The sequence below is a fragment of the Eubalaena glacialis genome, chromosome 2 (assembly GCF_028564815.1).
Source record: "Eubalaena glacialis isolate mEubGla1 chromosome 2, mEubGla1.1.hap2.+ XY, whole genome shotgun sequence".
NCBI classification, from domain to species: Eukaryota; Metazoa; Chordata; class Mammalia; order Artiodactyla; family Balaenidae; genus Eubalaena; species Eubalaena glacialis.
This window is the reverse complement of record NC_083717.1, coordinates 118,091,275-118,117,375: the sequence shown is the minus strand read 5'-3', so window position 1 is coordinate 118,117,375 and position 26,101 is coordinate 118,091,275. Positions and strand designations below refer to the sequence as shown.

General features: G+C 38.7%; 2 protein-coding genes across 4 annotated transcripts in view; one reads left to right on the top strand and one right to left on the bottom strand.

Moving 5' to 3' along the window:
• Window positions 1-20,213, top strand: part of SLC12A6 (solute carrier family 12 member 6) — an 88,039-nt gene extending 67,826 nt beyond the window's left edge. For both annotated transcript variants that reach the window (XM_061180557.1, XM_061180558.1), the window contains 17 exons: window positions 1,091-1,305; window positions 2,253-2,411; window positions 2,589-2,687; window positions 2,954-3,011; window positions 5,840-6,014; window positions 6,314-6,432; window positions 7,676-7,774; window positions 9,750-9,869; window positions 10,888-10,992; window positions 11,398-11,566; window positions 12,910-13,105; window positions 13,684-13,853; window positions 14,565-14,696; window positions 15,284-15,391; window positions 15,592-15,776; window positions 16,180-16,313; window positions 17,289-20,213. In XM_061180557.1, coding sequence (XP_061036540.1) covers window positions 1,091-1,305; window positions 2,253-2,411; window positions 2,589-2,687; window positions 2,954-3,011; window positions 5,840-6,014; window positions 6,314-6,432; window positions 7,676-7,774; window positions 9,750-9,869; window positions 10,888-10,992; window positions 11,398-11,566; window positions 12,910-13,105; window positions 13,684-13,853; window positions 14,565-14,696; window positions 15,284-15,391; window positions 15,592-15,776; window positions 16,180-16,313; window positions 17,289-17,380 — 2,335 coding nt within the window. In that variant the 3' untranslated portion in view covers window positions 17,381-20,213. The remainder of the gene's footprint in view (window positions 1-1,090; window positions 1,306-2,252; window positions 2,412-2,588; window positions 2,688-2,953; window positions 3,012-5,839; window positions 6,015-6,313; window positions 6,433-7,675; window positions 7,775-9,749; window positions 9,870-10,887; window positions 10,993-11,397; window positions 11,567-12,909; window positions 13,106-13,683; window positions 13,854-14,564; window positions 14,697-15,283; window positions 15,392-15,591; window positions 15,777-16,179; window positions 16,314-17,288) is intronic.
• EMC4 (ER membrane protein complex subunit 4) lies at window positions 20,122-24,839 on the bottom strand. 2 transcript variants are annotated; one of them, XM_061180559.1, is made up of 5 exons: window positions 24,654-24,839; window positions 24,208-24,322; window positions 21,382-21,535; window positions 20,903-21,063; window positions 20,532-20,650 (listed from the first exon to the last, which is right to left on the bottom strand). In XM_061180559.1, the coding sequence occupies exons 1-5, from the start codon at window positions 24,737-24,739 to the stop codon at window positions 20,615-20,617; spliced, it is 552 nt and encodes a 183-aa protein (XP_061036542.1). In that variant the 5' UTR covers window positions 24,740-24,839; the 3' UTR covers window positions 20,532-20,614. The 2 variants fall into 2 exon arrangements, with proteins under 2 accessions (XP_061036543.1, XP_061036542.1); XM_061180560.1 differs by lacking the exon at window positions 20,903-21,063 and having other exon boundaries at window positions 20,122-20,650.
• Window positions 24,840-26,101: the final 1,262 nt, after the last annotated feature.

Here is a 26,101-nt window from a genome sequence, read left to right as displayed (position 1 = left end):
TTCCATCATAAATTTTCAGTCTGCTTGTCTAGGGGCTGCCAGGCAACTGAAGACCCACTTGAGTCATAAAAGTACTGAAGGCTACATTCTGCCTATATCTTAACTTGGGAAATTCCATTTTGCCTCAAGTTCTCCTTTGATGCTTTTTCTCTTTTTTGGTGGGCAAGAGTTCATGATGTGTGGTAGTTTCGTTAAAATATTTCAGCAGAACAAGCCAAAAAACCTAGAGGAATGCATGAAACAGTACTGGGAAATGTTGAGAGTTGTTGAAGCTGAGTAGTGGGTACATGGCTTATTGCATATGTATGCTATCATTTTGCAGATTTGAAAAGTTGCTTTTTTCCTCCTGAGAGGTATTTTAACTGTGGATGTATTATTCCTTTATTCATATTTATATCTCTGGGTTAATGAAAAAAAATAAAATCAGCAGTTTGTATTTGTATTATCCTTAACTACCCTCACCCCTACTGGGTCTAGGCTTAAGTTCAAAAACAGTTTTTTATTAGGCCATAGAGGGATGGCCTAATTCTAGCCAAGCTGTCTCCCTTGAAACAGTAGCCAGAAGCTCTGACCTTTAGCATAACATTTTCAAGGGAGTTGTTATGAACATAAGGCTTTTTCTTAGGCCAGAAAGGAAGGGGTGGATTTTTGTGTGTGTGTGTGTGTATGGAAGAAGAACAAATGGACTCTAAGATTCTTTTAAGACCTAACAGTTGGTTAATAACCTAAAAATTCTGGAAGATGACTCAGCACAGCGTCTTCAGACAGTTCTATTTGAATTCTATCACTACTACCTAACCACCTGTATGACCTCGGGCAGACTCCTTTTTGTCCCTAAACAATGTAGACATACTAGTACATATTTTGTGAGATCGCTGTAAGGATTACACTGGCAGAAAATGTAAGACACCATTCACAGAGCTAGTCAATATTAGTTCTTTAACCATCTATGACAGTAAAAACTCTTAGAGATGAGATTTTTTTTTTTTTCCTGAGCAAACCTATATACTAACCTGTTTCTAACCTATTTTCTTTTTTAAAATGCTTTTTTCCCCTTGCTTCATCTTTCTCCCTGTTTGTTTTCATTTAGGGTCTGCATGCTGGGCAACCGCACCCTTTCATCAAGACACATTGATATTTGCTCGAAGACCAAGGAAATTAACAACATGACAGTACCGTCAAAGTTATGGGGCTTCTTCTGCAATTCAAGTCAGTTTTTCAATGCCACCTGTGATGAATACTTTGTTCACAATAATGTCACTTCAGTCCAGGGCATCCCTGGATTGGCTAGCGGTGTCATTACAGGTGAGTTGGGAGGTTTGGGGACACATTTTTAAAATTTTTCTCTGAGGAGGGCTTTGCCATCTTGTTGAGCCTTTATTTTTATTTTTTGGTCATGCCACGTGGCTTGTGGGATCTTGGGCGTCGAACCCACACCCCCTGCGTTGGAAGCGCGAAGTCTTAACCACTGGACCTCCAGGGAAGCCCCCAGACTTTGCCATCTTAGACTCTTCTATTGTCCATCAATACTGCCACGGTGCCACTTCCCTTCTTAAGTTCAGCACACAGCTCTTAATTCAACATCTTTCTGCTTTTCTGTTAGTGATTTTATCCTTTTTCAGGACTCCCTTGCAGTGTTGTCTGCTAAAATTTACTGCTCTTGAATGCAGAGCTGAGCAAATGACTTTTTAACTTAAGATAATAAAGTATTCTCTGTGTTATTATAAAATTGCCAATGTTTTTCCCACAGTGGCAGCTAGAATTATTTTAATGTCATCACATCCACATGTGTGTTTTCCTAACTCATCTAAATTTTTGAAATTCTCCGTAAGTGACTTCTATTTTAACTGTTTGGTCCACAAATTTCTTTGCATGTAAGCAAGTTTACACTAAGGTGTTCAAAATAGCATTGATGCCTAATTTTTTTTAAAAAAATAGGTTTTGTAAGGCATTCAGCTTTAGTTCGCTTAACTTTTACTAATTTGCATTGGTAAACTTAACTGCATTTGTATGTACCAAAGTATTTTGTCAAATTACATTTGAACCAGTTGAGAAAAGGCATTAGGTTTTTATTTATGTGTGCTTTGTTATATGATATGTATGTGCATATATCTGTGCTCATGTAGAAGCAAACATACCCTTAAAAGCTATATAAATGATGAATCTGACTTAGAATGTTGTTGGCTAGAACATTATCTAATTATGTCCTTTCCATAGTGCTGCTGCTTATATACCCTTTTTTCCCACTGCAGAGAATCTTTGGAGTAATTATATACCAAAGGGAGAGATTATTGAAAAGCCCTCAGCCAAATCTTCTGATGTCTTAGGCAGCTTAAACCATGAGTATGTCCTTGTTGACATTACCACCTCTTTCACTCTTCTGGTGGGGATCTTCTTTCCCTCTGTCACAGGTAAGCAGATGGGCTGTTGCCTATTTTACAAACAATCAGACCCAGGGAGTGATTTTTCTTAGACAAAACTATATTCTCAGGATTCCCAGATTTGCCTGTAGTCTTTGATAGCAATGTGAATATCAAAAGTGTCCAGGAACTGAAGAAGTTAACTTGTTCTTTTTTCCTTTTCTAAAGGTATCATGGCTGGATCAAACAGATCTGGAGATCTGAAAGATGCTCAAAAGTCTATTCCCATTGGCACTATCCTCGCCATCCTGACTACCTCCTTTGTCTGTATCCTTTTGATGGATCCAGTCTGAGTCTTAGTCATAGGAACAGCCATAGAACAAGAGTGATCAGTATTTCTATCCTGGTAATAAAGAAATCTGCTTTTTACCACCTCACTTCACATCAGATAATCTACCCACCTCATCTCTAAAACTCAAGAAATAATTGATAAGTGAATTTAGCCACTCATTTTACTGATAGAAGAAGTTTCCTGAGTGTTTATGTTCATCTTAGAAGGTGAACGTCAGTTTCCTTGACTCTCAATATCATAGATTTAAGCAATGTTGTCCTTTTTGGTGCATGTATTGAAGGCGTTGTTCTCAGAGACAAGTGAGTAGTTGATTTCTTTGTAACAATCGTGTGTCTATCTTCCATTATGTCTGATCATCCCATACAGCCCCGAGACAGTTATAAACTCAAAACCCACCTGAGATATATATCACAACTAACAATTAGAAAATACATGTATATAGGTCCCCAAAAGGGAGCTGTATAATAAGGGCCAGTATGTTGTTGTATAAGATGCAGTGGATATAGGACTTCATAAAGCAGTGAATTTGTCTGAATAATGAGGACTTTTCTGTACAGTAAAGAGAGCTGTTGGAAAACAGTAAAGGAGGACAAATAATAAAAAATAGAAATTTAAAAATTTAAAACTCAATTGTTTCTAGCATCTCCTCTATGAGACATAAGTGTGTCTTATTGGCATTCTAAATAAAATCTTGAAACTTACTTTCTTCATTTCCTTCATGAAGGCTGCTGAGTGTTTTTCCTTTCATCTGTGAATACAAAAAAAAAAAAAATGTTTTGCAAGAGATTTCTAGAAAACTCTTCCTCCAAAACCTGCTATATCTCTTCCCTTTTTCCCCATCTTGAGGAGTTAATAACCTTACCATTCATCCCTTTCTCAAAACAGAAACCTAGGTATCATCCTAGACTTCTTCCATCAATTCCCTCATCCAGTTGGTTTCTAAGCCCTATAAATTTCATCCTTCATCTTAATAGATCTCATTCTTTCCACTATTTTTATCCCCATCACTCTGTACAGGCCTTCAGGATCTTTTGCCTAGATTATTGTAATACTCTCCCTTTCAGTTTTACTACCTTCTAATCTTTCTTCTACACTGTCAGCAGAATGATTTTTCTAAAACACAAAATTTGATCATAGAACCTTCCTGCTCAGAGCCTGCCAAAGCCCCTTAAAGCCCATTACTTTGGTCTTGCCCTCTCTACCTCTTTCTGATCTCATCTCCCACCGTTCCCTCAAAAACTGCCTAAGCTCCAGCCATAACACAGAGTTAAATATTGTTGTTTCATCTCTCCATCCAGCCACATATTTGTGGGTGCAATGTTATTTGCTTAGAATGGGTTACTCCCACCCGGCAGACTTATATTCATCCTCTAAGACTAGACTAAGTGTCCTTTATCCTGTGAAGCTTTCCCAGACTCACGCAACAGATAACCGCTCCTCCCTTTGTTCAGCCACTCTACTGAACATATTGTATTATTGCACTTAAAATACTGTATTGCAGCTACTTGATTTCATATTTCTGTCCCCTATACTAGATTGAATTCTTTGAGGATAAGAACTCTAATAGATGCTGTATAAATATTGTTAACAAAAATAAATAAGTAACACAGTTTATTATTTCTATATGATTGTGATTGAAAATGGGTTTATAGAGCTTTGGTAAATTATAATATAAAAATTATAGAAAGTATAAATTAGAATACCACTTCAGAAAACTGTTGGACATTATCTCCTAAAGTTGAACATATGCATACCTGATGAACCAGCAATTCCACTGCTAGGTATATCCAACACAAATGCATACATGTGTGCATTAAGAGGTGTGCACAAGGATTCTTTCAGTGGAATTGTTCTTAAGAGGCAAAATCTGGAAATAGTCCAAATGTCCATCAGCAGTAGAATGAATAAATTATGTATTCATGTGATAGAAAACTATACAGCAGCGAAAATTAATGAACCACAGCTATGTACCAAAAGAAAAAAAAGGAAAAATTTCACACTGTTGAATCAAAGAAACCAAACACAAAACATATATACTGTTTCATTTATTTAAAGTTTAAAAACAGGTAAAACTATATAGCATTAAAAATTAGGAGAGTGGGGAGGGAGAAAGAGCTGGTGAGTGCGCATAAGAGAGGATTTTGGGTGCTGGCAGTGTGTTCTGTTTCTTGACTGGATGTTTACGTGGATGTTTGCTTTGTGAAAATTTATTGAAATATGCATTTAGTTTTTGCACATTTCTTTTGTGTGTGTGATACGTTGTAAAAAATCATTAAAACTGTAAATAATTAAACAATGAGATGCCATGTTTTACCCATCAAGTTAGCAGTGACTTAAAATTTTAATACTCAGAGCTGGTGTGAAATAGGTATGTGCCATAAGACATGAACCTTCATCTGCTTCCAGTGGGAATAAATCCAGTATACCCTTTCTGGAAAGCACTTTGGTAGTGCTTTGAAATATTTAACGATGTTGATCCCTTTTGTTGCAGTTATTCCCTCTTAGGAATCTACCATAAGGAAAAAAAATTTGAAATGTGAATGTGGATATGTGCATAACGATGTCAATCACAGTATTTTCTATAGTAGAAAATCAACACTGGAGGAATGGATAATGTAAATTATGATAATGTAAAGAAACGTGTAAAAATGTTTATTCATGAGTTTTTCATGACATAGGAAATTGCTTATAAGTCTAAAAAGAATACAGAAGTATAGGTGCAGTGTGGTCTCATCTATGTTTTTAAAAACATAGTAAACACTAAAATATGCAAGGTATGCTAAATGTTAGCGGTTATGTTATGATTATGGATTTCCTCCCTGATTTTTTTGTATTTTTCTATACTTCTACAGTTTTTCTGCAGAGTAGATATTTTGATAATTTGAGGGGGAAAGCTTTAATTAAAGCTTAGCTTATTTTCTGGCCCTACAGGTTATTTTTTTCTTAGTATAGGCTACTAGTGCCTTTTGATCAGATCTACCTACCTTTACATTTATTATTATTCATGTCTAGCTCAATTTTGATTCCCTAAAAATTATAAATAGAAAAAATTGGGGGAATGTCAGTCTAGTTTTTTCGTCTAAAGTTATTTCCAGGTCAAATTTCCTCACTCTGATTTCTCTCCCAGGTTTGGGGATGCTGTGAAAGGTAATCTCGTGGTGGGTACCTTATCTTGGCCATCCCCGTGGGTGATTGTTATTGGCTCCTTCTTCTCCACGTGTGGGGCTGGACTTCAGAGTCTCACAGGTGCACCGAGGCTGCTACAGGCTATAGCCAAGGATAACATCATACCCTTTCTGAGGGTGAGTGACCCTGTCCTATGCCCTCTTCCTGTCTTCTCAGGTTTTACAAGAAACAGTGTGATCTTCATAGGCTTAGGAATTGCTGGATCATATAATATGAAGACGTGGGTTTTTAGCACAAGACCCTCTAAATCTCTAGCATGAGTTTATATGTGAGTGGGGTAAAGGCAATTAAAAGCTACCACAGTTGTAATACTATTATTTTTCAGAGCTATGAAACCATAGCATAGAGGAATCAGGGAGCATTGACTCAAACCCTCCCCACACTCCTGTGTCTGATATTTCCCTTCTATGTACAGGTGTTTGGTCACAGCAAAGCCAATGGGGAACCTACCTGGGCTTTACTTCTAACTGCTGTCATTGCAGAGCTGGGAATCCTTATTGCCTCCCTGGATCTTGTGGCCCCAATTCTTTCCATGTAAGAGCCAGTTATTCTCTTCACTTACTCTTGCTTATGTGATGTATAATACATGTTGATTTCCATCAGGCATGTAACAGTAGTGATAACAGAGAGAACCAAGTATAGGTGTAACTTCACCTAAATAAATATTCCTGAGAATTTTCATGTAAGGCTAACTTCATAAGTTGTCATGGTTTCTTTCTACCTGTATAACTTCAAAAGTTCTTTGCCTTCATTTCTGATTCATTATCAACTGATTGTAGCTTTTACTACTAGTCATTCAACTTATTGACTTATTGATGACTTATTACTACCTACCTGGCACTGGGCAGTATGCTGAGAATAAGCATAAGATGGCTGAGACACAACCTCAGAGAACTGATGGTAGATAGATAAAGAAACCAGTGATCCCTGTCTAGTGTGATGAGTACTGTGGTCAAGTTGAACACTGAGCACTATATGAGCTCCAAAGTAAGGCCTCCAACTGGACTGAGACTCAGGAAAGGTTTTCTGGAAGAAGTGACACTTGTATCTTGAAGGAGGGCTGGTTATTTGCTAAGCAGTGAAGGGGTGAAAGAGATCCCAGGCAGGGAATGTGTGTGAAGGAACCGAGAGATGAAATAGTGCAGCACATCTGGAGAAGTGAAAGTTTGGCTTTGATAGAGTGGGAGGTTGCGGGTTGAAGAGGTGCAGAGCGGGGAAGTAGGTAGAGCCAGATCACAAAGGACCAGGAACTTCTACCTGAAAGTAGTGGGTAATCCTTTGAGAACAAAATTATCATGTTTCTGTTTCATAATGATCAATTCAGTATAAAAGAGAGGTTAGAAGGAGGCCAAAATTGAGCTGGGAATGCCAGTTGGAAGCTTATTTCACTAATCCAACAAAGAAGACATGAGAGCCTCAACTATGCTCATAGAAGTAGAGGTGGAAAGGAGGGGGGAGAAGTTTAGAGATTTGTAAATAGGTAGAATCCGTAGGACTTGATAAGTGAATTTGGAACAAGGTTGAGTAGTGAAGAGGAAACTGGGATTGTCCCAAGAAAAACTGGGTAAAGAGTGGTCGTGTCTTTCACTGAGAGAGAACTTAGGAGGTTGAGCAGGTTTGTGGGGAGGTTAAGTTCCTCCACACCCTAGTCTTAATTAAAGGCTAGTGGCCTAGAACAAAGGCTTAAATATAGCAAATCTCTCTAGTTATCTAAAGTAACCTTTGAAGAATTATTTTACAGTAATAATCATTCCACTTACTTTTTTTATTCTGCCAGGTTTTTTCTCATGTGTTACCTCTTCGTGAACTTGGCATGTGCCTTGCAAACATTACTTCGAACACCCAATTGGAGACCCCGGTTCCGCTACTACCACTGGTGAGTCAGCTTTGTTTTCTTCTTCTTCCCCACATTTGGAGAGAACCCCTCATTGAACTAGAAAACTGGGAGATCCTGAGTTCTCGATACAATTCTTGCTTGGTCACCCATTTCCTACTGTCTGTTTCAACTTCCAGTGCTCACATGAACTTCCACCATCCTACTGTGGTTTTTTTTAATATATGGTTTTATAATAACTTATAATACCCACTTGAGAATAAAGATCAAAACCGTGAAATAAATACTTCCTGGCTGCTGTGTTCTTCAGGTTAAAACAACCTACCCTTTGCATATCTGATTGCCTGTTTCCCTCTTAGATAAGCACTGGGCTTCATTTCTTTCCATTTGTCCTTGTATTTGCATCAGTTTTCATCAGTTTTGATTCTCAGACTCCCTTCCTTAATGTGATTTCATTTAGTAGTTAAGAGCATGAGGGGACTTCCCTGGTGGTCCAGTGGTTAAGACTCCGCTCTCCCAATGCAGGGGGCCCGGGTTCAATCCCTGGTCGGGGAACTAAGATCCATCCCACACGCGTCAACTATTGAGCCCGCGCACTCTAGATCCCACGTGCCGCAACTACAGAAGCCTGCGCGCCACAACGAAGACCCAGTCCAGCCAAAATTAATTAATTGATTAATTTTTTTAAAAAAATTAAAGAAAAAAAGAGTATGAGCTATGGAGTCAGATGACCTGAGTTCAAGTGTCAGCTCTACTATTTCCTAGTTTGTAACTTTCAACAAAGCACTTAACCACATAAAATTTCATTTTATCCATTTGTAAAATGGGACTAATAGTATTATCTATCTCATAGGGTTGTTTTGAGATAATGTAAAGTGCTTAGCACAGTGCCTGGTACATAGTAAAGCTCTCAATGAAATGTTGCTACAGCTGCTGCTGTTGTGTTCACGTCTCCTCAGTCCTAAAGGAGCCACCACATTTTTAGCTACCATCCCATTTCTTTCCATTTCTTTTCTGTCACAGCTAGAAGTTCTTTAATATGCCCTGTATGTACCTGTTGCTACATTCCTCTTTGCTGACTTCTTCCTTGATCCCTTTCTAGTTTCACTTACCAGTGGTGGGTAGTGATGTAACCTTTATCTGGCACAAATTTTGATCTGCAACTGATCTTAACACCTCTAATCCTCTTTCTGGCTTTAACTTTAGTTAAAAGTTCATTATGAACTTTTTTTGTGTTACGATTTTGCATTTGTTATTTTTTCTCTTTCTCTTTACACTCTATATATTTTCATTCATTAGATCCTAATCTTCTCCAGATTAACAACTGTTCTATTTGTTCTTTGAAATTTGTCATACAACTAAGTTCATTCTGTACAGAAAACAACTTCAGTAAGCACAGTTGTCTACCTATTTGATCAAAACAAGAATTTCATTATTTTCTTCCAAGTTCCTTATGTAAAGTAAAGAAACTAATGGGAGATTTTTTCCAGTGGGTTCTGCAGTTGTGTTAATAAATGTTCATAAACTTTTTAGCCATATTCACATGAAATACTTTTTTTAAAAAGATCAAAGAGTTGTTAATAATTTTGACTACATGTCCCATCTCTGCTTTGCCATGTAGGCATTAATTGTCCTCATAACTAACTACAGATGACTTTCATAGCATCCCTATTCATTTATATGTTTTTCCAGCAATGGGAAACATCAGCACTAAGGGTGGTTCAGGGCTCAGTGCAGATCTATTGATTGTTGCCAGTCCATGATAAGACAACTATAAAAACTGAGAAAAAGCATTTAGAAACTTTATAGCAATTTGACATTGTCACAGCATCCAAGCATATAACAGTTTTTCTAGTAATTCATTTTTTATTGCATTTTACGGAAGTTCTATCTGCAATATATTGGAATTTTAAAAAATAATTTCTCACCAGTTTAAGAAGCACCTTTGGCACAGGCTTCTTTTTCAGCTGCTTAGAAAAACATTAAAAAATTTTTTTTGTTGTTTTTAATTTTCTAGGGCCCTCTCTTTCATGGGAATGAGTATCTGTCTGGCTCTGATGTTTATTTCTTCCTGGTATTATGCCATCGTAGCTATGGTAATAGCTGGTATGATCTACAAGTACATCGAGTACCAAGGGTAAGTCTGGATACAACCTTGATCGCTGCTAAAACTATCAAAACTGGCTAGTTTGGTTAGAGCCAGCCTGGTGAAAATTGCATTAGGGATCCATAAAACTTCATTCATCTGCACCTAAATTTTGTACCCCTAATTCTCTTAGTCACCTTATAGACATAAGCCATTGATCATAAAGGGAACCTGTTGAGAAAGTATGAATGGATCAGTGAAAAGATAACTAAAAGGATGTACTGAAATAGTAATGATAGTATTAAAGTATACTTTGCCGTACAGCAGAAACTAGCACAACATTGTAAATCAACTATACTCCAATAGAAATCAAAAAAAATAAAATAAAATAACCAACAAGGACCTACTGTATAGCACAGGGAACTCTGCTCAATACTCATATTTGTATAACTGAATCACTTTGCTGTACACCTGAAACTAACCCAACATTGTTATCAGCTATACTCCAGTAAAAAATAAAAATTAAAAAAAAAACAAAGTATAACACAAATATAAATATTCTTGCTTAGCTCTTCAGGCAAGGAATTGTGTCTGAAATGGAAAATAAATTAGTCCTGAATAACTTTGTAACAACTAAGACTTCACTAACAATGTCCCAAAATTAGGAATAAATAACACTCTGATTTAGAAGATTACATTGAGTTTTGCTTTCTCTGCAATTATTTTTGAAATAATTTAAACTTTGGATCTGTAGTAATTTCCTAATCCAAATTGCTATTTTACATTATTGCCTTTGAATAGTTACATCGCAGGACAAGTTAAGTGACCCTTCCAGCAGCCTTTATTCTGAACTGTTGTGTAGTGCAGTGTGTTGATGAAGGGTAGTGTTGATCTGCTTACTGTGGGTTCATTATGTTAATAGAGAGCATCATATAAATAATTAATATGAGCTTTAATATTCTACCCTGTGTGTATGTTACTTTTAGATAAAGAAAAAGTAAACTGTTTTTTGAGATTGTACTTGTTATGGTTTAAATCTGTCTCTGCTCTTTTCTCCTCTTTCTCCCAGAGCTGAGAAAGAATGGGGTGATGGTATCCGCGGGCTGTCCCTCAGTGCAGCCCGATTTGCTTTGCTTCGGCTGGAAGAAGGACCTCCACACACTAAAAACTGGAGGTAAAAAAAACAACAGAGCTTAGTGGTGTTTGGCAGAGTTACCACACAGAAAGGTGTGCTTCATTGATTACAGGATGAGGAAATCATGTGGCTCAAGGAATTCATGAAATGGACATGCTTTGACTGATTCTAAATTCTTGATCCTCTATTCCCTTTTATTCATGTGCTATACGATCTAGACTTCTACCATTTTCATTCTTCCTTCAAGACTGATCAATTTGAGGTAATACTGGGAAAATTCAGAATAACTGTGCAGCCGCACCTTATCATTTTCTCTAATCTCTTCCTTCTGTCAAAGTACGTGTTTTATACAGATCTCCTGAATTAAAGGGTAGACTTGTCATTCTGTCCCCAGACCCAGAGTGTTTTCTTATCCCACCCCCTTCCCCGCCAACCTCTTTACAGGCCTCAGTTGCTTGTATTGCTGAAACTAGATGAAGACCTACATGTCAAGCATCCTCGCCTCCTCACCTTTGCTTCACAGCTTAAGGCAGGAAAGGGTCTCACCATTGTGGGCTCTGTCATCGTGGGGAACTTCCTGGAGAACTATGGTGAAGCTTTAGCTGCTGAGCAGGTAAGAGTCAAGGCTTATTGACCTAGTGGAATTTAGTGGAATTTAGCTTATGGTTTTGTGCTGTTGAGTCATAAGACCTCAGATTTCTAAATTAATCCCTTTCCTGAGTGATCTAGGAGTATCTAGTGCTTCATAGTGCTGACTTGAATGGTCATATTCTCCCAAATATTAAGATGAACCAGAAGATAATAATTTATTCTTCCCATTTAAAAAGCATTTCTAAACTATAAGATTATCAAGGCTAAGCACTATTTCCAAATAGGCTCCAGACATTGACTCAGCCCTGAGAGAAGTCATGTAAATAAATCATCCCTTGAACTATGGTGATGGTTCCTCTCAATCTTGTGACAACAAGGAGCGATGAGCACATTTTCTTCCTCTTTACTAATCTACATGGTACCATGACCAAGATTCCTTTGCTACTTCTGATTAGCTTATGGGATATTAAAGTTCTTCCTGAAGAAGAAAGTAGATTTCACTCTAATATTTATTATAAATGATAGAACTCACCCCAGAGAAATTTCAGGTACATTTCAAAAATTTTACTGGATTTCATTTTGGAATGCTTTGAAACCCTAGAACTAGAAATGCTGAAGAAACATTAGTCCAGAATGATCATAAAAATAAATAAAAAGCACAGTATTGGAAATCAAGAGACCCCGATTATCCTAGCTACACCGCTGACTTAATCTGTGCCTTTGGGAAAATCATATCCATTTTCCACACCATTATTCCCTCTACCTTTCCACCAAGAGAGTGAAGTAAGACTAAATGAAATATTATCTCCAAACTGGCTTGAATAAATAATAGTAAAACAAATACAAGTGTCGCAAGTAATCACCATTAAAATATCAAAAGGGATGTGGAAGTAGCAAAAACAAAAAAGAAAACATATCTGAGATAATTCTAAACTGAAACTGAATCGTCATATTGAATTTCTAGTAATACGAGTCAGGGCAAGACTGGGACTAAGGAAGGAAGGAGATTATGTTCACACTCACCCTGGGCAATTAAGAAGGAATATTGAATATTCACTTTGTGACAATCCCTATTCTCAATTTGTTTGGTATGTTAGAAAGAAAAGCAGAAGAGAGAAAAAGGTAGAGGAACTATCAGAACATGTAGACAACTACCTACGTACGTAGTAAGCAGTTAGAAAGTGAAAAAGGCAAAGGATAATAAAATTTCATTGGGATAAATTAAACTTTTTGAATTGTTCTGTAGAAGATAACGATCTTATGCAGAGTTTGGAAGGGGGAGGGGAATATAATACGGAGAAGGAGTAAGAAGTTAAAAGACCCAGGATGAAGTAATTCAGTGTTGACATTCTGTCTCTCTTTCAGACCATAAAGCATCTAATGGAGGCAGAGAAGGTGAAAGGATTCTCCCAGCTGGTGGTGGCCGCCAAGCTGAGAGAGGGCATTTCCCACCTCATCCAGTCATGTGGCCTTGGGGGCATGAAGCACAACACAGTGGTGATGGGGTGGCCAAATGGCTGGCGCCAGAGTGAAGATGCTCGAGCTTGGAAGACTTTTATTGGTACAAAACATTTCTCATACTATCCTGAGGGCTCAAATAGAGGATATACCCTAACCCCACCCCCCAGCCTCCTAAAGTAGAGACGATGTCCTTGCTGAAGCCTAGTCTCATAAGGGCACCTAAATAACTACTAGTAGTAATAACCTGATTCTATTCACCCCCTCCAGCCTTACATAATGTTCATCAGTTGTTTATCTTACCAAGTCTTACGTTAGGAATTATCTCTGAAATTGCCATATTTCCATGTGTGATCTCCCACATTGACATTCTCACAGGAATTGGAAGAATTGTTCTTCAGCATCAAAATCTCCCCAATTCACGTGTCCCCCACTTAGAAATGTAGTAATCAGAATACACCTAGTAATGTAAATCATAGTTCTCGGTGTAATTCTGTTAGCTATTCAAATTTTTCTTAATGATTTTCGTTACTTGATTTGGTATAGCCTACTGTGTAAATAGGACACCTTGCTCAAAGAACTGTCAACGGGCATTATCCTTTCTTTGCTGACATGGTAGGAAGCAAGGTAAGCCTAAGGATTCATCTCTGCTTATCCTGATTCTCTCTGTTTTCTCCCTAGGCACAGTTCGAGTGACGACTGCTGCCCATCTGGCCCTGCTGGTGGCTAAAAACATCTCCTTCTTTCCCAGCAATGTGGAGCAGTTTTCTGAGGGCAACATTGATGTGTGGTGGATTGTGCATGATGGGGGGATGCTCATGCTCTTACCGTTCCTCCTGAAACAGCACAAGGTATTTTCACACCTTTTAAAAAAAGTCTTTCTCCCTTAACTTCTGTCCTGGTTCACTAGACAGAGAGTCTTCCTTTCATTCTATAGTGTTGGGGCTTAGAAGACTTGGGGATTATTCTTGGCTTTCCATGATTCCAGATTCAACCTTATAAGAAATAGTTTTCTTTGTAGTTGATACCTAACTATCTCCAAGGGAAATTCAGCAAATTAATAGAGCTCCATATGAGCCCTTGGAAAAAAACATTAATAAGTGAATTACAAAAAAGACAAAGACCAAAATACTGGAAACCTAAGAAGGTGTGTGTGTATCTTATACATATATATGCTCATCCTTTGGTAAGACTGAAATTTAAAATAGTAAATATTATAGTCTGCACAGTGTCACCAGTATGCTATCTGAATAAAACACCCTCTTAACGTATCACGTGCCATCTTTTCCGTTTTGCCAGTTTTTTTCTTGTTATGAAATAAGAACTCCTTTAAACTATATTTTATGTGTTCCTTTGTCAAGCTTTTGCCCTAACAATAATATAGCAAGTAAGTAAAATAAATAAATAAATAAATAAATAATAATATGGCAAGTAAGAATCTAGGAACATATACCCTGAAACTGTACAAGATTGTTCTAGGCAAAAGTGCCATTTGTTTTAAGAAATAACTCTTTTTTGCCTTCTTGCATTTAATTTTCCAAGTTTATGTGGTACTTTCTCAGGTGTGGCGAAAATGCAGCATACGGATCTTCACAGTAGCCCAACTAGAAGACAACAGTATTCAGATGAAGAAGGACCTGGCCACCTTCCTGTATCACCTTCGCATTGAGGCAGAGGTGGAAGTGGTGGAGATGGTGAGAAAGCTGAGTTTGAGATCAGAGAGACTACCCTGTCATTCTAGAACCTCTTCTGGTTTGGGAATTTCTTCAGCTGCAAATGTGGATTAATTCCTTAGTTCCAGCAAAACTCTCATATGTTGATCTAGATAAGTACAATGCATATGTGATGTGTATTTAGTGGTAGTTTTTAATTTTTGCTTTCCTGTTTGTTTGTTCCATAGCCCTTCTATTTCTGCCAGATTCTTATCTGCTTAATATAGTTTTATTAGGTTTCAGTTCATATATTCATGCTAAAATCACACATAGCTTTTTTTAAAAAATAACTTGTAAGTATTAAAAAAAAATAAGAAGACTGGGGTTTTCGTTTTGTGTTTCAAGGAAACACATATGTCATGGTTAGATTGTGGAAAAGACTCAGGGCTCTGGATTTGATCTACAATCCACAATATTATTATATTTATGTAGCTCAATGACTGAGCAAAAACTAAAACCTAGGTTGATATTGTGATACTTTCTCTGGTTTAATTTAGTGAGTGGAAATGAAAATATATGGTTCTTTCTCTTTTGTGCTTCTTGACTACTCTGTGTGATATCTACGGCAGCATGACAGTGACATATCAGCTTATACTTACGAGCGCACCCTGATGATGGAGCAAAGGTCCCAGATGCTCCGGCACATGCGACTATCCAAAACAGAGCGGGACAGAGAGGTGAGATTTTGCTGCACTGACCTAATCCTGGCCCTGTGAAGTCTATCACTGAAAGGGATGATAGTATTGTTCTCAGCATGACAGATTCTTTCCTGATTGCTTTATTGGTTATTCCACTATAACCACATTTCAAAATAATTAAAGATGAAGCATGAGAGAAAATTGGGTATAGGGTCATAGCGATGTTGGGCCTTCCTCAGGCACAGCTGGTGAAAGATCGGAATTCAATGCTACGATTGACCAGCATTGGCTCTGATGAGGATGAAGAGACAGAGACCTATCAGGAGAAGGTGCACATGACCTGGACGAAAGACAAGTACATGGCATCCCGGGGGCAAAAGGCCAAGTCAATGGAAGGATTCCAGGACCTACTTAACATGCGTCCGTAAGTTTTCCTACTCACAAGCTTATCACTTAATATAGTATCCTAGTTAGTGCCACAGATGTGGCACTGCCTGAATACACAGGACAGAATCTAGTCCTCTTTTCACCCCAAATCCAGCCATCTTTCTGTTGTTTGCCTATGCATATCAGCTACCAATTAACACTGTACACAAGCTAACCATCTTTCTTCCTGTCCATACTGTGTTCCTGGTATAAAACAAGCAAATGTAGAATGAGAAAACCATGATATCAATATTATAAGGCAATCAATCATTTGTTCATTACATCAAGCATAGTTAAAGCAAAAAATCTCTAAAATCTCAAGTTTTTTAAAGTTGACGATATGCCTAGTCTTCTGTTTGCCTTAACCCACCTGTTTCTTCCCCACCACGCTCCCCTTCCAGGGACCAGTCCAATGTGAGGCGGATGCATACAGCAGTGAAGCTCAATGAGGTTATAGTTAACAAGTCCCATGAAGCAAAGCTGGTTTTGTTGAATATGCCAGGGCCACCCCGAAACCCTGAGGGTGATGAAAACTGTATCCTTTCCGAGAGCAAAACTTCCAGTAGGGAAAATCTTAGCCTGTGTTTTAGATGGGACACTAAGTAACTGTAAAAGTCATTGTCTATGACTTCCTCTCTTGAGGAGGGAAGACTGTTAAAAGTCTCAGGCAAGGATCCTTACTTAGTGATACCACTCTACTTCAGGGGAGTTGGGTATAACATGTTCTCTCTGAACCCTAAAGAGACTTCTTAGGTGGCATATTTGCAACATGACTTTCAACATTCAGTGTATAGAACCCTTTCTGACAGTCCTAGAGATGGAACACCCACAGCCCTTCTCCTTTCCAGGCTCTGCCCAGTTCGCAAAGCCTCTCTCTTTTGGATGGAGTCAGGGGAGAGGCAGTTGAAGTGGAATCTCCTCTGAGGGGGAAAGATAAGGTTCTTCTTCATACCCTAATTCCAGGATTGTTTTTATGGGACCCCTTCAGCACTGCAATGGCACAGACTGGTCCATTCCCACCAGTACCATTAAGGAAAAGAGGTTAAAAGAAAACAAAGAGTAAATCAACTATATTTGAAGAAAAAAAGAAAAAGAAAAAAGAACTGGCAGAAAAAATCTAACTTGAGCAGGTTCACTTGGCAATTACTGGGATTCTCTCCTGGAATCTTACAAGCTGCCCTGTTGTGGCTTTTTCTTCCTTCTGCCTTATTTGCTATGTAGTAGTAACACATTACTTCTGGGTTTCCCCCATTTTAAAATAACATTTAGGAAAAAAATCTAACAAATGGGAGAGAGTCTTGTATTATTTATGCAAAGAGGCTAGATCCCCAGATTACTTCAGAGTTAGATTGAATCCAGAGTTCAGACTTCTCCAGTTCTGAATATATAATAATTAAAACAAGCATGTTGATTTTGCAGCTTTGTAGTCAGATAAACTCAGATTATCATGATGCCAGGTTTTAAATTGTACTCTTCTCCTGCCTATTTGTCTCCTTGACAAATTCCGAAGACATGGAGTTCCTAGAAGTGCTCACCGAAGGACTAGAGCGAGTCCTTCTTGTCCGAGGTGGTGGCAGTGAAGTGATCACCATTTATTCATAATCTACCCCTGAATGACTCTGCTGGGCCTCACCTTTCCAAAAAGGCTTCCATCCTCCATGGAAGTGCCAGCTCTTTACTACCACTCCCATCAACTAGGGACCTGTGTTCTGTGTACATCACGCTGAACTCTTAACGAGCTGAGCCTCAAGTACTTGTGCAGAAAAGTACAAACAGATCTGCTCTTTGCTACCATATGACCTGCTGTCCTTAAAGAAGAAGCAGATATTCCCTCAACCTCAGAACAATGCTCAAGTCCTACAAGCCATGCCTGTACCAGATAAAGGCAAGTTAGAATTAACAAGCTAAACCAATAAAATGAATTGGCAAAAGGGATGCTAGAAATTCAACTGAAGACAAAAGACAAGTACGCATCTAACATTAAAGATGAGTCTCAGAAGTCATGATTCAATGATGACACCATGCGGGTAACAGCCAGAGAGACACAGCCTCATCATACTAAAGAATTCATGGCCAAGTACCCGGGGAGCTAACATCTTTGTGGAGACATCCGTGGCAAGCCAAGATGAAAATTTTCGTCAGCGTATCCACTGCTCTCCAGGACTCTAATTTTACATTGGGGTACTAATATATAAAAACTGAAACATGAAACTGCAGCCCCTACTTCCTCCAAAATAAGATTCCCCCAAAATATGTTTAAGTACACATACTGTGTTGTATATTTCAGCTGTTTCTCAAACCCATCCTGTGGTTAGGATTGTAATACAGGCACTGTTACCATGGAAATTGTTTTTTAAAAGGTTGAGTAAAAATTATTTCTTTCAGGTTCTTTGCAAATGGACAAACTAAGTGAACTCCAAAATGTAGCTATCAAGATTTACATAAATGCAGTCTGTGGTTACCTATGAGACATGGGCAAAATATATAAGCTGTTATCTAAGAAATGCAGATGATGATGCATATTGACCAAGAGATTCTCCTTTCCTTCTCCCTTTTATGCCCTCTGGGTTATAGGCACAGATCAAAAATCATAGGAACAAACACACTAGGAAGACTGGCTAAAATCCTTTCCTAAAACCTTTGGATTATCCTTCAAAGGGAGAATCCAGCAGTGGAATTCGAAGTTTATAGCCATACTCCTTCCATAGTGCCAAAGTTACTGAGCTGCTGCTACTCTTCTTACCTACTTCCCTGAAGTGGCATGCAATTGGCATTGGCCTGTTTCCAGAAACTTCTTTCATTAGGAAACCTGTGGACTCATTCCCAAAGCCAGCCATAGTGAAGACTTGAGGGCATGCAGCTCAGCACTAAGTATAAGCATTTTTTTCCTTTCAATTTTATTCTTCATTTTGACTGCAGAAACTTGGATCTGAACTAAGAGATTATCCAAGGTAACAGTCTTCTATTTCAGTTTTGTTTTCAGAAAGCTCTAAATGTGTCAAGGAAATGCTTCTGCAAGCTTAGCTTTTTATTTGCTAACTTAATGATCACAAAACACCTGCCTTTCGAGCATAGGGAAAGTGCCCTGTGTGACCGAGTGGTAATTTCATATATGTGAAATCTTCATTTATTGTACAGGATAGATAGGGTATTCCAAGAAACTATCTTGCCTGTATTCATGTCTGCTTTTGAATTTCATTTTATTAATGATAAATAGTACCACTCTTTCATTACCAGTAGGATATGGAGCAAGCGGACTTGCTCCGTAGTCCGCAGACTATTCATCTGACCCTTATGGACAGAGGAGAACAACCCTTCAATATGGCTTAAGAAACTGAGTCATTTTGGTTTATTCCCTTTGCTCTTGTTTCAGTGTCCCAGCCCACTCAGGTAGCAAAGCGGACAAGATCTTTTAAGTCTTTTTTTTCTGCTGCTTCCTGCGGAGGGTAGAAGCATTGTTTACAACTTTCATTGCAACACTCCATTGCTAAGTTGAGTCCAGCAGTAGTGGAACAGGTCCCCTAGGACCCAAGCTAGTAAAGACCCATGCTCTAAAGGTCAGCTTACCCAGGAATTCCTTTACATTTACACAAAACCTCTGGCCAAAGTGATAAATATTTTTTCCCATATAGAAAAAATATGGGCAGAAAATAAGGTTAGTTTTACAAGAGCTTTTTGTGGCTGGAGCTCTGTAAGAATCCTTTAAAGGGATAATGGAATTAGTGGCTACTAATACAGCCCCTACTTTAGGCCCTAAAACACAATCACTGTTACATGGGGAAGTGGTTATTAGGCCAGATTTAAACTCATCTCTGTCTAGGGCATTTCATGTCTATGTGTTGCTTATGTTGTCTGCAAAGTGTCTCGTCTCTTTTAATCACTGCAAATAAAGCAATACCGAAAACTTGATGAGAGAATGCACCTTAGGGGAAGGGGCTTTGTGTTTCAAGCAGGAAGAGAAAGGAAAGACCTCCTCCTGCCTTTTGAAGAGATCCAGCTTTTAAGTCTTAGCTATGACTTTACCAGGGCAGGTTATGACAATATTCATTTTCCAACTGCTGGCCCTCTGCCTTTTATAGCTATCTTAAAAGCTTAAGTTTGAATTGCAGCATCTGTCTGACAGGTGCCAAGTTCCTTTTGGCAGGGGGAAGATCACTACTTTGTATCTTCCGTTGCCTCAGATTCCTGTGGCCCCAGAGATCCCGCCAATCCTCATTCTCCCTAAACATGTTAAAAATCCATTTTTGTGGATATTAAAGTAGCAATTACACTGTAAGCATTTTATGTGCTTTTTTTGGTCTGGTTTATTTTTCTTTTCATCATGTATAATCTGAATTCAGCATTATTTTCTCACATTTTCTCACATTTCTCTAGTATCTCCAACAGAATTTTTATGTCCCAGCTTGTGTTAAATAGAAGTGAAATATTAAGGAGGATAGATTTAAGGGAAACTTGTGCAACTTTTTTTTAAAGCACTGTTCTCAACCATTTAATTTATTAAAAGGAGATGCTGCTGTAGCTCTTGATTTATCAGCAACCACTCTTTTGTTTACAGAGTTATGGTTTTATTTGTTGTTTTGCTCTCTACTGGAAACATAAATAAAGTTTTCTACCTTATTTTCAGTCAAGAGTTGTGGTATAGTTTTTTTGTGTTTGTAGTGATATGTACATTGTCTTTCTAGGATTTGTCTCTTCACCATGGAGAAAAGAGACCTTTTGGTCCTTTTCAGTGAGTGATAATGTTAAGGGTTAGTATGCTGAGGAGGAGCCACTGGGCATGAAGGCGGCTGTAAATGAGATCCAAATACATAGGCACCACGTGCTTCTTTCTCAGGTTCACAAAAGCAGTCCTCCTCCACTGAACTCCATCCTCTGAAAAAAAGAAAAAATGAATAGGTTAATGGTGAATGAGTACTGAAATAACTTCCTGAATCAAGTACTTAATACTTTAATCATAAGCTCTATTTTGCTTTATCTTTAAAATATAACAACTTCCAAACTCCTAATGGATCTTATTTCTTAAGAAATGAGCTCTAATAGCAACTGTGATCCCCCACCATCAAATGGATCAACTATTTACTGTACATCACATCTGCCCCAAATTTAACTTTCCTTTTGCCTTACCTCAGGGGGCTCAATGAAGGCTAACCAATCTGATGCATGTGTAGGCAAGAGTCCCATTGACTGGCACTTATAAACAGCCAATGCCAAACCCATAAGGTTCCCAATGAGATACACCAAACCCTGAAGAAACTTCTGGCTTGAACTTTCTAGCATCTTGAAAGCTGTTGGGGTAACAGAAAGTGTCAAAAACGAAAACAACTTTTTTTTTCAATACGAATCAGGCCATATATTAATATATATAAAACAGACAGTCCAGTCCCATAGTAAGAGTACAAATAGAACCATTAAAGGTGAACAAAAGCCCACAAGCACCATTTCCTCCTCCATGCCACCACCACTGCCATCACCACCCTGCACACACTCCTACTGCAACTAGCCAAGAGCTAGCTGTGCCAAAGACTTCCCGTAATGGGTTCTGCCGAAGAATTTGCCTTTGATTCTTAAAGCTTAGGGAGGATTATTATTTCAAGAATACTTACTGGCTGAAATGGCCATAAGTGCCTGAATGGGTCGCCAAGCCATCATACACACCATCATAGTAGGGAAGATGGAGATAGTATTGCCTGCCATGTACATGATGAAGAGGTTCATGGGAATCTGTTTCAGGGGACCCAAGGCAATGTCCCAGCAGCGCTAAAACAAACACAGTTTTAACCTCTGATCACTATCCTCAGTCCTACGTTATATCACTGGTGTTAAAGTCAAATGAACACAATTCCCGACTCTGTGCTTCTGAGTGAGCTGACTCCTCAATTCCACCACCTCTGCCCTTCTCCCACTTTGCCACAGGAAGCTTGCTCTTCTCCTAAAGATAAGGCATCTTCACCATTTCTGTTTTTCCCCATGGGTTTCCCAAATACCATTTTTCCCCCATGACTTGCGGTAAAGAAAAGACTTCCCTACTTTTGTTCTTACACTTCTGCATCTATCACTGGCCCATCTACAACTGAAGAACTAGATAAATCCACATAGTGGTAGATTAGCATACCTCAATAACTAATAGAACAAACAGACAAATCCAGATATAGAAGATCTGAATGATATTATTAACCCAATTGACATATAGAACACTGCACCCAACAGCTGCAGAAATCACATTCTTTTCAAACACACATGGGACATTTACAAAAACTGACAACTTACTGAGCCGTGGAGGAAGTGTCAATAACTCTCAAAGAACTCAAATCATACAAAGCATATTCTTTGATTATAATGCAATTAAGCTAGGAATCAATAACAAAAAGATAACTAGAAAATCCCCTATGTGTTAGAGTGGAAAAATGTGCTCTAAATGATCCACTAATCAAGGAAGAAATTTCAGTGGAAAACAGAAATATTGTTAACTGATAACAAATACCATATATTAAAACTGGGGGACACAGAGCTTTGAGAAATTTACACCCTTAAATACATATTAGAAGACTAAATAAAAGTATCTAAGCATCTATTTCAAGAGGTAAGAAAAAGAATAAATTAAACCCAAGGAAATGGAAAGGAAGGAAATCAAAATGAGAGCAGAAATTAATGAAATTTTCTTAAAATCAACAAAGCCAAAGGTTTTTTCGAAAAGATTAAGAAAATCCTGGTGAGCCTGATGAATAAAAAGCAAAATATTCAACAGCAAGAATGAAAAAAGAGACATCTCTATAGGTCTTCCATATATTAAAGTGATCAATATTATGAATTTTGGGGAAATGGCTAAATTCCTAGAAAAAATAACAACTTACCTAAACGGCATAAGAAGTTGGAAATTTAAATAGTCTTATAACTTTAAGAAACTCTGTAATTAAGCCCAAATGGTATCCCTTGGCAAATTCTAAACATTTAAGGAAAAAATAAAGCCAATCTTATACAAACTTAGAGAAGAAAAAATGAACTCATTACTGTAATATGGGGCCTCATAAAAACCAAAACCTGCCAATGACATTATGAGAAAAGTTTACAGACCAGTATCACTCATGAACCTAAATACAAAAATCCTAAACAAAATATTTAAAGTAAATCTATCTATATAAACAGAATAATATACCCCTGTCCATTTGGGTTTATTCACATAAAAGAATAAATGGCCATATGTGTAAACAGTTCCCTTACCTGTCATTTACACAGATCACTTATATAAGAGTTTATTTATAGAATTCTTGTTTTTTTAAAATTTTTTGGCCCTGCCGAGCAGCATGTGGGATCTTAGTTCCCTGACCAGGGATCAAACCTGTGCCCCCTGCGTTGGAAGCATGGAGTCTTAACCACTGGACCACCAAGGGAAGTCCCTATCTGAGAGTTTAAATATATCAAATCATCCATACAACAGAATTGTTCTAAAATACGTATTTTATAATAATCTGCCTTTAAAATCACGCCATTTTAGTAATACCTATCATGTATTATTCATATTATGCTTTGATGTACCAAGATGAAAAATGACAGGACACTTATCAAGAAAATCACTGACAACAGCTCTGTCATTTTCATGTTGTGAAAATCACTGCATTTCATGAATCAAAGTTCATTTAATATTGAACAATATTAAGGCTGAGAGGAAAGTGCCAGGCACTGTTCGAGGGACTTGGGAGACAAAATCTTGCTCTCATGGAACTTAAAAGAGTGAAAAGAGAGATAATAAAATAAGTAAACTATATGAATGATATGGAGAAATATATATGAATGATATGGAGAAATATAAAGTAAGAAAAGATAGGGAGTGCCATGAGGGTAGACTTCACTAAGAAGGTAACATTTGAGAGACTGAAAGGAGATGAGACAGCAAATCATAAAGGTATATGGGGGAAAAGGAAAGAACAAGTACAAAAAGCCTGAAATAGAAGCTTCCCTGGCATATTTAAGGAGCAGCAAGGAGGCCGTTCTGACTATAGGAGTGAACAAAGGGGAAAGTGGTAGGAGATGAAGTGGCTTAGACCAGGATGATAGATTACAGCAATAAGAATTAAGATTTTGAATCTGTTTTGAAGGTAAAACCAACGGACTGTTCTGACAGGTTGGTTGTGTAGTATAAGGGAACTCCAGTAGAAAAAGATGACTTGAACTGGAACGCATTGCTACCACTAGCTAATTTTCAACCTACTTCCTTATATCTTATGTTCACACGTCTTTTATTTTTCCAATTATTGAGCACTTTTGGATCTGATATGTCAACTAATGTAACACTAATCTCAAGCAGTTTAGCTACCAAATATTCGGGATAAGGGCCATCTACAGTAAGACATTCATATGCTGCGTGGGAGAAGAGGGTGGGTGTGTAGGTCAGGACTGGCCCAAGGACTATAGTGACATCTATACCTCTGTACCTTCTCCACTAGGATCCGGTCTGTCTCTTGCACGCTGGTATCAGGCACTTGCTTGTCCAAGTAACCAACTGGGTACAGCGAGTCTCCCTGTCCACCGCCCCGGTCACTTCGGCTCCTAGAGACCAAAACCAAGAAACTAAGGTTGCAGCCTTCCACACTTCATATTCCACATTTTCCGTTCGAATCACAGGAATAAAGATCCTCAGATGCATCTACCCAGATTAGACCAAGCCGTCTCGTGGGTTCGTCAGACCCTTGCCTGTAGGGAGGAATGAAATAAGCATCCTTTGGTCATAGAAACCTCTATGGCAGAGAAGCCGCTAGCTCCCCAGGAGTCGTTTCTGGGCCACCTATCCTTTTCAGGGAGTTGGGCCTGAGGTCCTATTCCTCTGGGGTAGTGCTGGGGTGGGAGCTCTCTGATGTCTAACTTTGCCCAGGCACCTCACCTGCTGCCTCCTCCAGGTCCGCTCAGCTCAATCGCCCACTTGAAGCGTCGGCCTCGGTTGGCCACCAGGCTCCCCTGGGCCGTCATGGCAACGGCCGCCTCCCAAAGCTGCAGAGCTCCCGACCAAAGCGCAGTCGGCCCTCAAACCCAACGGCGTCCACGACTTCTGGGGCTCACTCTGCAAGTCCACATCCGGCGCGTAAATATAGACGTCACTTCCGTTCCGGAAATTGTCAGGCGGCTGACAGAAGGGTGTGGTCGGAACTACAGAAGGTGGGAGGGAAAAACGGGAGGCAGAATGTAAAGCTGCCTAAAGCGTCTCCATCGCCTTCCCTCCCTTCTGAAGAAGGCCTGCTGGGTGTTCCCTCACCTCTGAGGTGCGTTTTATGGGACAGAGGGAAGTCCATACTGACTCTCCATTAGGGGTTGAAGCCCTGAAAAGCGTCTGGAGCTCTTACCAGTTCCCGGGAACACAAGATTCAAATCTCTATTTAAATCCTGGCTTCACCACGGATTGTGTGACCTTGAGCGAGTTACTTAGTAGCTTCTGGGTGTTGAATGTCCACCGTGTTCCAGGAACTTTGTGTCTATTATTTCATTTAATTCTCACAGTAACCCTGCGACGTAGATCTGTCCCTGCTCCGCAGCAAACCTAGGAGGCAGTGTGGGCGGGTTAAGGCTCTTGGGCTCAAGATTCAGACGGTCTCCGTTTGAATTCTGGCTGCGTTACTTAATTTCGTGACTTTGGGCAAGTTAGATTCTTTGTGTTTCAAGCCTTTCCATATGTACCTGCTTTCGAGGCTTGTTCTGAGGTTAAATGGAGTGCTCGCCAGAAGTGCATGACGTGTTTTTTAATGTCGTTAATCTCCAACATTATTCGTAGTGATTGGGTTTTGTATTCAACTGTATACCTATATCATAATCAAACCTATTATTGGGTTTTTACGTTGTTTACTGGTTTTTTTCCCTTTTATAACCAATGTTGCTGTCACTGTCATTCAAATCATATATTCCTTCCCTTTTAAAGTACTCTCCTACTTACTATAAAAAATTTTAAGCTATAACAAAGTTTCTTTGGTCTCAAGGGTACTCCAGGTCTTTTATTCCTTTGTTCTAGGAATCCTCATAGTGTTATTTGCTAAAAACGTATTCCAGAGAACGTGAAGATGTTGAGACTGAACTGAGGAAAGGTTCCAAGGTCAGATAAGTTCGAGATACTGTATTCTGCACATACATCCCAGAGATTCTCGGTGCTACTAGTATAACATGAAAACCACAAGAAATGATTCAGTAAATAATCTCCTTTCATTTTGTTTCCCAATCTGCCTGAATAACAAGCCTCTTTTTTTTCCTATCACATCTGTTAATGTCCAGTGGAATCAATGTTCCATAGAACACAGAGGGCAACTTGCTATATACGTGCTAGAATTAAAGAGAAAGAAGAAGGCA

What these genes read in the sequence shown, in the direction of transcription:
- EMC4 (XM_061180559.1), bottom strand. Translation starts at nt 24,739, where the DNA reads ATGACGGCCCAGGGGAGCCTGGTGGCCAACCGAGGCCGACGCTTCAAG. An exon ending in GGACCTGGAGGAGGCAGCAG is followed by an intron (nt 24,323 to 24,653) that starts GTGAGGTGCCTG and finishes TTTGGTCTCTAG; the next exon opens with GAGCCGAAGTGACCGGGGCG. An exon ending in ACCGGATCCTAGTGGAGAAG is followed by an intron (nt 21,536 to 24,207) that starts GTACAGAGGTAT and finishes TGTTTGTTTTAG; the next exon opens with CGCTGCTGGGACATTGCCTT.